The sequence below is a fragment of the Oculina patagonica genome, chromosome 12 (assembly GCF_052425735.1).
Source record: "Oculina patagonica isolate OP01 chromosome 12, crgOcupat, whole genome shotgun sequence".
Classification (NCBI taxonomy): domain Eukaryota; kingdom Metazoa; phylum Cnidaria; class Anthozoa; order Scleractinia; family Oculinidae; genus Oculina; species Oculina patagonica.
Window position 1 is genome coordinate 8,286,089 of NC_135769.1, and position 11,913 is coordinate 8,298,001.

The 11,913-nt window shown below is 37.1% G+C and overlaps 1 protein-coding gene across 3 annotated transcripts; it reads left to right on the top strand.

The window, feature by feature from the left end:
• The first annotated feature begins 492 nt into the window (after window positions 1–492).
• LOC144633293 (CD63 antigen-like) lies at window positions 493–10,847 on the top strand. Of its 3 annotated transcripts, XM_078492153.1 has the most exons (9): window positions 522–639; window positions 1,720–1,885; window positions 2,499–2,595; window positions 3,676–3,882; window positions 4,826–4,900; window positions 5,272–5,370; window positions 6,843–6,992; window positions 9,248–9,331; window positions 10,333–10,847. In XM_078492153.1, the coding sequence occupies exons 3-9, from the start codon at window positions 2,515–2,517 to the stop codon at window positions 10,552–10,554; spliced, it is 918 nt and encodes a 305-aa protein (XP_078348279.1). In that variant the 5' UTR covers window positions 522–639; window positions 1,720–1,885; window positions 2,499–2,514; the 3' UTR covers window positions 10,555–10,847. The 3 variants fall into 3 exon arrangements, with proteins under 3 accessions (XP_078348277.1, XP_078348279.1, XP_078348278.1); XM_078492151.1 differs by lacking the exon at window positions 1,720–1,885 and having other exon boundaries at window positions 493–639; XM_078492152.1 differs by lacking the exon at window positions 522–639 and having other exon boundaries at window positions 1,465–1,885.
• The last annotated feature ends 1,066 nt before the right edge of the window (window positions 10,848–11,913 follow it).

An 11,913-nucleotide genomic window follows, 5' to 3' on the forward strand; every position in this document is an offset into this window, starting at 1 on the left:
AATACTATCGTATCAGTTGGAAATGCTATGATTATACATTTTATTTACTTCTTTCTTTTACTATCTTTAAACCATTCTTTCTGCGAAAATGTTGTTATTCTAGGCACATTGACGTGAAATTATTCCCTTCACTTTTTGCCCTTCACTTCAATACCATAATGTTCTTATTAAGTAGCTTTTACAGCCTACTTTTTATTTTTACTCCAAATGAAACTTATTCCAAATGCATATGCAAATTTAAAAGTGGTATTTTCATCTGAGCTAAAATAATTAATTAATGAGGGAAATTATGTCTAACGTAGTATCAACCTTACGTACGTACATGAATGTGTTTTTTACGTGCATGAGTTATTACCAAAAGTTACTTCAATGCAAACAAAAATGAGCTCAATCATTTTTGTCAAATCTTCCTCGTATTGCCTTGGTAAGAGTTTATTTTTGTTTCCCTTCCATAAATGGGGGTCTATTTATAAACAGACAGACAGGCGTTTTCTACTCCTTTTTGACTGCGCGGGCTTGGGGAGAGGGGGCAAGCCTTAGGCGGAAGTTGTCTTTCTCTTAGCTTTCGATACGGCTTCGGCGGCCGTTCAAAATAGTTTGAGTTTGAATGGGATGACGTTCCGTCGAAAGAGTTTTTAGGTACGTAGTCTATTTTTCGTTATTAATACTAAGTATTTAATTCCGGTGGCGGTTTAAACGCTACAGGACTGACTCCCAGTAACCGCTAGCAGGTTTTAAGTCGTCCCGACCGCTACCCGATTCAAAACACTGAAAACTTTCTACAACGCTCATCCATTTTCCACGATCAATTGACTCCGGTTTCCGATGTGGCTGTAACGTTAAGCTGTTTAGTATTGAGCTTGGATTATGGCAGCGTGGATTGCGAGAATAGCGTTAACTATATACATGCCGAGTACGCATACTATCAGCTACTGTCGGTATGGTTGTAGTGCCGACGGAAGATTTTCGAAGTGTTTGTTGTGATTTGTGTTCTTGATCGTTGTCGATCACACTCCAAGAACTCGTTGTAAATACCAGGGGTCAACTCTTGTAAACTGCTACGAAATGGGATAGTACAGTGAGTTTTGTTTGCTGAATACACCCGATCAAAACATTGTGTACTAGACTCACTTCCAGACAAGGAGACAACGCCTAATTTAACTGATTTGTCACGCGAACCTCCGAATGGCAGGCTGGCTGGTTTTGTTAATAATTATATAACATAAAGAATGACTACTTTTAGTTTGTTATTCCCAGGGCATCGTGTAAACTAAATCATCCATATATTTCTTAGATCACCCTGTTCGATATCAATATATTAAGCAATTTGTGCTGATCACGCAACACCGCATGTGCTTTACACTTTCAAAATGCGCGATGCTTTGTGTTAATGTTTATATCAATCGACATACAAATGTTACTTCCTGCAGTACATAAACCAAACGTACAGATTTATAGCCCAAATATAATGTTCGTTTTCGACACAAGTTTGTGAGCTGTAAAATTTTCGCCATGCGTGATTATCGCAAATGGGAAATCATTAATATGTATATTAATGCTAAAAGTAAACATTAGCAATTTGACAGTCTAGCCGAGCCGCAGTTGATAGTTATTAGTAACACAAGAATTTATAATCAACCAGCTTTGGGTATCATGTTGCACATTGATCGAGTTCGGCGCGGAAGCTGAAGTTTTCTTTTGCCTTTTCTTCACTTTGAGGGTTTAAACAGTGTCATGGACGCAGTTTTTCGGCAATAACCTGCCGCTAAAACATTTTGCAGTCGCTGACTGTCTGATGTTGCCTCCAAAATTTGAAACTCTTTGAACGCGGAACCACAACGAAGACGCATACACGGTGTTAGAATCTGCTTGTCAGGTTCTAAATGTTAGTATTGTAAATTTCCTTTTGTCCATCCTTAACATATGTATTGCATTCGATTCATATTTAGCATATTGGCTATCTTACAACAGTGTTTTGGACGTTACTTCCTTGTGTCGGTAGTCGGTGTTGACTGATGTATGTTGCTATGGTATATAAATACGAGATACGATACAGCTAAACTGTAAATACATAATCTGGTGCTTTGATCGACCTCTGTGTGTTTAACAGAAAATTATCACTTAGTTCAAATTCAGGCTTCCATTGGTTTGAAACATTTAACCTAATTTTAGTTTTGACTTTTAGATTTTTAAATGTAAAAAATATTCATTTTCTATCTGTAAATATTAAACTTAATAATAAACAGTGCACCAAGGTAACTGTAGAAATTATTCAAAATAGATTTTTCTTTCATTTTTTTCGGGCCAGGGATCACTAAACTGCCATTAGGTTTATTGTTTTACTTTGCAGAGGAACTTAAATGGCAATTTAGACATCAATGAGCTAAAGATTATTGGAAATCATTAAAAAAAATATATTTCTATTTGAGTGCTGCTCCTGTTTTGTTCTTTAAGGAATATATTAATTGTTATATATTTTCTTTCCTTTTCTATTGCAGCTTTTAACTGATTTTCATGATTGCAATGGCAGCCGAGGGCGACCTGGAAGGATGTATTAGAAAAAAAGTTATACCTGTTATCACAGGTCTTGGAATGGTAAGTTAGTATGGTTATGCAGTCTTATAATTATTGTAAGAAACTATATAATATAATACATTTCTAGTGGACCTTGAAAACTTTAAAGCAAGAGCCAATCAAAAATTCTTGTTACAACTGTATGTGTCATGTAGTACAATTGTCTAACCAAAGTAATATAGTTTTATGATTTTTGTTTCTTGCAAAATACCACTTGGGGTTAAAAGACTCTCTGTTGGTACCAGCTGCAGACTTAATCTTGAATATGTTCTGCAAACTGTTCATTTTCACGTAATCTATGAAAAATATTATTTAAGGCATTTTTTAAATTTTTTTTTTTTTAAATTCCTTTCGAGCACCTATTCCAAAATAAGTGACTTAAGACAAAGTTATGATATATATGATATATATGATGATATATATATATATACAAATTAAATTGGGAACAGAAATAACACAAATACACAGATGAGTGAAAATGTGGTTTGGCCGGGAATTGAACCCGGGAATTGAACCCGGGTCTCCAGATTACTAGTCGGATGCCTTAACCACTCGGCCACCAAACCAACCACGCTGGCAACATGGCTGGAAATTGACCTTGTAGTGATGTAGGTCCGGGAGACAATTCAACACATTTTCTGCAATCAGGATCACCTCTCTACCCCCCGGTCGATTTTCATCTTAATTAATGGATTAACTTATTAATTAATTAATCAATGAAATCAATTAATGAAATGCATGCGGAACAAACAATTAAGACCACGATCAAACATGGAATCAGATTCAATCCATGCTAAAGTCTTTGAATTGTGTAGCCACATGGGTTATGTAAATTTATAGGACTTAACTCTTGTAATAAAAAACAAACTCACATTTAATAATTTTCTATCATTCGAACCATTGTTAATGGCATCTTGAGGTCGGCAAAATGTCAGGACATTATATCATTTGTGTGAACTTAATTGTTTAAGTATTTCAAAATCATTGTAAATACCACTTATTTAAGAGTATTAAGTATTATTATACTTATTTATTCATTTATTTATTTAAGTAAGTTAGTTAGTTATTTTTATTCAATTTATTTATTTCTTTATTTTGAAGGCGGCAGGCTTTTTCATGTTTATATCTGGTGTCACAGCAATGACAAAAGAAATAGTTCATGCAGCAATTACTAGTGTGCCAATTCAAGCTGGGCCTATATTACTTGTTGTTGCTGGCATTTTAAGCTTGGTGGTGGCATGCATTGGAATCTATTTTGTATGGAAAAAACTGACTTTGGATGGAAATGGAAAAGCACTTTTAATTGCGGTAAGTACACTGTGTGTGGTATAATTCACAGTTTACCTAACCTCCCTGACCCCACCCCTCTTTCTAGCTCCTGCTCCTCCCCAGCATGTTTTTCAGGCAACAATAATTACTTAATTAAGAAGACATATAGCACATGATGTTGACTAATTATAACATTAATATAAAATTATGTCATTAACAGTGCATGAATTAATACAATGCTAGCTGCTCCGGAATTTAAGAGACACTGTATTTAGATGTGCGAAAAAATAAACTTATGTGGAGACATTGGATCTTTGTAAAAAACAAAACCCATCATCCGTAAACTGATGACTAAATTTTTAAAAGCACCAATATACTTTTTTCTATTAAATTATGTTGTTGCACATTTTTGTACATCATTAAGGAACACAATATGTGCTGTGTTAATTAGGAAACAGTACTATTACCTGACTATTGTGAAAACGTTTCAGTAAAAAAGAAAACCTTAATTGTATGCAGCAATTATTATTTTACTCTTATGTGGTTGGCATAAGTTCTGTCTACCTTTATAATTTGTTATAAAAAAAATTATTTCAAGCATAGATTGAACGTACTTCTAGGTAAAAGACCAAAATGTGTGCAAGTGGCAATTAAAATAACAAAAGCAATAACACAGTTACATTAATAAGTGGAGGGGGGCAGGGGGTGGGAGACCGGGAGAAAAGGGGCAGGAAGTGGGAGAAGAGAGACGGGAAGCGGGATTCCTAAGGTGGCGGGAACTGGGAAAGAACAAGTAAAATTTCCTAATGTTTCGTTATATCTTGCAATAAGATATGGGGCACCACTACGGAAAGGGGCAGGAAGCGGGAGTAAAAGGTACGGGAAGCGGGAGTAAGAGGTACGGGAGGCAAGAGGTTCAGATCCCCCTGTCCCCACCCACTAATAATATATGTCCCTACCACTTACTTAACACTTTTTTTAGTTTATGGTCCTTCTTGTCGTGGCAGCTCTTTTAGCATTGGTAGCTGGAGGTCTTGGAATATCTCACAGGAACAAGGTAGGTTCTCTGCTTGAACAATGTTGCCCTAAATTGGGAAATGGTATCAAAGATTATCTGTTTATAAAGATATTTGGCAATTTATGACCATTTATCTGTAATTTAATTAATATTGTAGGAATCAATTTATGTTACCTGATATAATAATAAAAATTGTTTTGATGCATGACAGCTGCATCTAGAAGAAAATAATTAGCAAACATACATAATGCTTTATCAAAAATAAATCAATGTTGACACCTTTAGTTGACTTTAGATAAAAGATGGGGGGTAACTCCAGAATTCTGTCACAGTATTGTAATGAAAATTACAAAAAAATATATATTTGATTTGGCGTACATATTTTTTCATGATCCCAAATTTTTTTCTAGATGGAAAGTGAATTTGAAGGAGAGTTGAAGACAAAAGTATTAAATTATGGAAGGACAGGATATGAAACAGAAGCAAATATTGACAGGTTACAGAAAGAGGTTAGTACTTATACTGGTTTTCGTATTTCTCATTAAATTATTTTTAGTTTTTCACTTCATTGTTAAGGATTACCTATTGCAGGTTATGATAGGCTGCTTATTACTTAAGTTTTCAAAAATCTTATTCCAAATAAATTAAATAATATATATCACACCAAGACTGTGGTATATTATCAGTACATTGAGTTGTTCCAGAAAAATATATATATCCATGTTCCTCCCACAAAGGTTTTTTTGGAGGGTTCAGCTCCCAGGTCTTTTAACGTTAAATTTTTGTCCAATTTCCTGAAAATTAAGATTATGAAATGTTATCACCTCTGCATGCATTGCGTGCCATTTATTATACTAACCATGATATTATTGTAAGAACAACAACAACAATTTTATTTTGGCAAAGATAAATATAGAAATAGCAAGATGAACAAGACATCACGTCTTTGTCACATCCGATGTACTTAGTAAAACTCAATAAAACTTTAAGATTGCTGTTGTAGAATATTTCAGTAATATTGCAAAGTCACGGAATACTTTTCTATTTTCTGATCCTCTTCAGCCACCATATAAAAAATATCTCAAGGTTTGTTCATGTACATGTAAGCTTCACTGAAACAGTCCATGTTTTTCAGTCTTCAATTCAGGGCTCGAGACTAACAGTAGCCAACTAGCCAAAGGCTAGTAGAAATGCTGTTTTGGCTAGTAGGTTTTGGGCTTTCACTAGCCAAAATGGCTAGTGGAAATTTCAAGCATTTTTGTGAAAAGAAACCACAAATAAACGATTCTGAGAGAACAGAACTAACAAGTACAAGCCTAGGGTTCTGAAAAGCGAACAAACAGTAACTTTTTTGGACTTTCCAGTGACGACAGTGACAAGTGAGAGAAAACTGTTTCTGCTAATTATTAGCCAGCCTGGGAAATCGAGAGTAATGTACATGTAGGTTGTAACGCTAATCAGTGATTGGGTAAGGTTGCATGAATAACGAGGATAAGAGGTCGAGTACGTGAACACTGATTCAAAAAAGCTTTCCTGTACACATGTAAGATGCGGTTGTTCCAATGGATATCTGATATTATTCTGCAGTGGGTAGGAGCAAAAATGCAAGGAAAACCAATTTTGTCTGATTTCTCATTGGCTTTTGTCTCAGGTGGCTTGAGAAAAAATATTGAAACCGTGCTTGAAAGTTCTGGCTAGTAGAAAATTGGCTTTGGCTGCCTAGTGAAATCATAGCTGTCACTAGCCACTAGGCTAGTTAGGCAAAAAAGTTAGTCTCGAGCCCTGCTTCATGTATGCCACAAAGGGATTTTCCATCTTGGATTCATGTGAACTTGCGTGACTACTGCATGCGGAATATTATAATAGTTCCATGCGCTTTTGGAGAAATAAGATCTAGTATAGCTGATGCTCTTGAATTAAATCAATAATGATTACAGCATAAAATCAAGTAATTACATTAATTATTCTTATTTTTTTACAGGACAAATGTTGTGGAGTGAACACCTATGCTGACTGGCGTGCTACTGTATATGGCGGCAACAGATATGACAGAGTACCTGATAGCTGCTGCAAAGAGCATAAATATGGATGTGGATTTAAGTTTAGTGACGAGGCAACACTCAACAAAAAGGTAAATATTTATTTTCCCTTGTTGATCTCATAAATCAGTGGTCTATTGGCCATTCCAAGGTTGCACAGGGAACTGGGACGAGTTTTTAATTCTAAGTAATTGATAATCTGACACCATCACATAAAAAATCCCAGTGAGATTGGTCATTTGACCAAGTTTGATGCTTTTAAGATAAACAGAGACAAAGTTATTGACCTTGAAACATGGTTCAAAATTAGACAGCGTCCTCCAAAACCATATAAACTCTTAGAATTTTTATGATTTCCGTGATACTCTTTAAAATTGTCAAACAAAGTGATTTTTATCTTAGTTTCTTAATAGTGGGTCTTTGGCAGGATTTTACAGCTGTCACAAAACGGATGGAAATTTTAAGAGTTTAAATTATAATTATGGTTTTGGGGACGTTTGTATGGATTTTGAACCATGTTTCAAGGTCGATAACTTCGTTTCTGTTCATCCTGAAAGCATCAAACTTGGTCAAATGACCAATTTTGCCGTGAACTTTTATGTCGCAAAAAAAATTTTCCTTGCTTCCTCAGCTTACCACTTATTTAGCCACCCAAGAAGCATGACAAGGAACAATGTTCCCATAACAATGTTTCATAGTTTAGTGAGGCCTTTAGCATTATGGACCTTTGTTGCTGTTGTTGGGGGGGGGGGGGGGGGGGGAGCCAGACACAGTGTGTCAAGGTAGGGCTTACTTTTTGGATGGTCGGGAAACTGAAAGGGCTCATGATTCTTGCATATCTCTGTTAAATTATGCTACAATTTAAGTCTCAGTACAGCTGTTCCTAAATTATTCAAATATATTTTTGGTACATGACATGCTTATATTTTGCATCTTTGTTTCGTGGACTGTCTTCTTATGTAAGGTGACAACTTCGTAATTTTAATCAAACCGTCTTGAAAAAGTTCAAAGCGATAGCCAATTTAAGCTTATTACCACAATAACGACAAACTTCAGTACATGCAACTGAAGTAAGTTAGATTACCATTATGTCCAAAACAGTAATATTTGAACCACTTAGAATTATGACCAATTATGTTTAAAGAGCTTTTACGCTTAACAAAAATTTGTAGGATGACAAAAGTTTACCGAAAAAGAAACGAAACTGAGAGAAAGAACGCGAACTTACTTGTAAACGGTGCTGTCCACTTCTTTCAAATGCAGAAAAAATGGCTTTAATTTGTACCACACAAGGTTTGCTCGACTGCATAGCTCCGCTCAAGATCTTCTTCCGTGAAGGGCCGTTGTTGTCGAAAACGAAAACTTCTATCTTGAGAAAGGATTAGAGTAAGATTGCAGATTTTATCGCTTTTATCGGGTCGTCAGCCATTAGCCTGCGAATACAGCCGCCTCTCACGCTCCGAGGCTGGCCATTTTGAAGACTCGTTTTCAGCATTTCGCGCCTTTTTGGCGTGGCGGCGCGGCGCACACTCAAAGCCAAAAAAACTTCTGTCGGAGTAGGGGTGGGGTTGAGCTAGACACAATAAACTTCAAAATCAGGGCTCGTCCCCGAACGACAACCGAACGACAAAGTAGGCGTTATTGTTTGCTAGTTTCCTTGTAACCCAACAAAGGAATGAAACCTGTTTTCAATAGGTAGCAAGTTTTTTTTAGCTGCGCGCTAATAATATAGGGGTTGAACCCAGGCGCGAGAAGAAAGTCAGAGACTTCAGCCCCTATTAAGTGGGGCGGAGGTAGGGAGAGGTCAAGGACTGGAATAACTATTTCAATGGCAAATGTTACTAACCCGCGTATATACAACATGTTTAAGCGTCGAAAATTAAAACCAAATATTAAAACCAGCGATTCCGAACGGGAAGTGCGAAGTTCTTGAGCTTTAGTAAATTGCAGCAACAAAGCTGAAGCCTGGCGAGTTTTTCAAATAAATGCTTGTAGCTATGCTTGTAAAAATTTTAATTGTGATTCTTTCACCCTCCCTTCTCCAACGCCTTTCACCTACCGACCCCACTCTTAGCATTTTCGATCCCTTAGCCTTACCTTCAGCATCTTATGTTCCCACTCCTCACCCTCCCTTCCCAGTGCTTTGTTCGCGAAAGTAAGGATGAATCGCCAACAAAACGAAAAAAACGCGAGCGACCCGACTTAATTACTGTAGATGGATTGGAAGTAGGTAGATGAAGATTTGAGTTCCTTTTATATAGTGTACCTTAATAAAAACCAAAGTATACGAGTATAGGTATTTTACAAATTACTAGGTTTATTTTACTGTTTCTTTTTACTTTAAAAGGGATGTGCCTCGATTGCGATAGGCAAGATGGAGTCAGACTTGACGATTGTTGGTGCAGGAGGCCTCATTTGTGGAATAATTGAGGTATAAAGATGTGCAAACACCTTTAAACATGAAATTTGAAAAAGAAATATTAAGCAGCAGCGACAAGGAGCCATAATCGGGGAGCATTCCTTTCTGAGACGCCAACAACGGTACAGACAGAATAAATACACAGTGATCATAGACTTACACCGCCTCATGCCTGAGTCTGTCGTAACATCAACCAATCTCGACTTTCATGTGTGTGGTGCCACGGTAATTTGCCCGTAACCATTTCTTATGATATTAAGTAACGTCGCGCAGTATTATTGTTCAATATGCAAGTCATAACTTGCTGAAAGGACCGCAAATTGAACTATCATAAACGCAAAAATAATGATGGATGGTTCATGGATTATTCCCGTTTTTATACTTCGTGCTTGGGCCTTTAAAACAGATTATTAGGAAAGCTATAGTAACATCAAAGACAAGACCTTTTACTCGGTTGATAACTGGTATAAGTATATTGTGGTTTAGAATAAATTTGCCTTTGGTTAAAAAATTTTCAAACCAATTTAAATTGTATTTTTTTCATTGTCACAAATTCATTATCATAATATTAAACAAATTAAAGGAAAATAAAAGTCAAACTTTTTTGAAAAATATAAACCAAAGATAGATGTAAACCACAACAAGTATAAATCTGGGCCTTGCCTATCAGAATATAGACTTGCTCCAAGTCGCTCGTTTCGTGTCGATCTAGTTACTTGGCATGCGTAAGCTCGCTTTGAAATAGCGCGAAATTTATTTGTTCGTGCGTAAAATACACGAAGCACTGAACGACGCAGTAAATCGAAGAATGGCTTGTTCCGCTACGATCCTCCGCCGTTTTGTTTTTCATGCCCGCGCGTGCCTTCCGTTTCCGTACCCAGCGGTCTACTGCGAATCAAACAAGTGACTTGGAGCAAGTTTAATCAGAATACAACACATTCCAAAGCCTATTGAATGCCTGTATTGAATATTTATACTGGAAATTGTTTTGAGAGAAAAATGTTGTTTTTCAGGCGATCTTGTTTTTTGGCCTCCTGATTTGTTACATTAAACACGATCCTGAAAACCAAGAACAAGGGACTCGACCCCAAAGAGTCGAGGCATCCTATAAAAAGACCGGCACGTCATCTGAACATGATGATGATGGTGATGATGCCAGTGGCGCACAGGGTGGTAGTGCGTCGGCTGGAGGGCCGGAAGATGCAGGTGGTGAGAAAGCTTCTGTGCATCTATAAACCTCCGAGTCAAAGAAAGAGCAGCAGGAGAAGGAACGAGGCAACAAAAGCAAACAGACAACGGGTAACAAGGCGCCTGTGCTTTAGTTTCACAAAGTGTTTTTTTGTTTCTTCTTCTTCGCACAAGAAACTACTCTAGAGCAGGTTAATTAGAGGTGCAGCCATGGTCCGCCCTTATATTTTACGTTTTTCTGTTGTCCCATTTGAGAAGAATTGCGTACCACTTTACAGCTGCTTCAGAGACCTTACCAGCACGATGTGTAAGACTGAGCTTATTAGAAGCATGTCTTAATTATATTATCTTATTAGACATTTCAGTGTGCAGTATCACTAAATATTTTACTGGTCATAATTATGTTTTAATCTTTCTGCGTGGTAATTTAAAAAGTAAATAAATGTTAAACTGGTCTATCAGGATATTTTTAGTACTCTCTTCGCACGTTATTCAAATTATAATCTGCTGAGAGTCGCTGGATAATACCATTTCTAAGAATTCTGCTTGTTTGTTTCTTTTTTAAAAAAATTACTGCAGGTTTCTTTCAACATAACTTTCTTTGTAAATTGTTGTTTCGGCGCCGAAAGCTATACATAATAACTTAGCCCGAAAAGGAAAATAACAGAAATTTGTACTTGTAAGTATTAGACAGGGTCAGAAAATAGTCGACACCCTTCATAATGTGATAATAAATGTAGTATAGGTGCTGCAAACAGGGTGCGGGTTATTGGACAGTGGGTCAATCTTGTTGCCAGAGCCCGAGTTTGTCCAATCTCGAGCCCAGAGTGTCTCCCGGCTCCGCGGTCCGTCAGCGGTTGGTCAGCGGTAGGGTCGCCGGTACACACGAGTACATCCCATACCGCTGACCGACTAGATGGACTCTGGGCTCGAGATTGGAGTTTGTCAACAACAAGGACGCGGACTCTTAGGCCAAGTCTGATTTGAGACTCCGCTCCTGACGGACTCTAGTCCTTAACGATTAAAGGTGATTGGCTGACAATCAAAAATGAGCGCTCTACTCGTGCTAAAAAAAATGAAACTTGTCCAGAGCGCCTTGCGTTCTAGACGCTGACCAAAAAGCGGGCTTATGGGGCTAGATTGGACATCGTGTCAGCGCGCGCCACTTCAACTCGCGCGCTGAGCTACTGTACCACACGGTTGTTCTTGAAAACCTTTTACTCATGCTTTTGCTATAAGGGACGCGTGTTTCAACTCAGTGTTACTTTTCATGTTGAAACGAGCTGAACAAGATTCATACTTGTTATAGAGATATAGACATTATGGGACAGCGTTGTAAATTTTACAAACCTATTGATATTATTTGTAGATATGATAACGAGAAACGTTATAAATTTGTTATTATT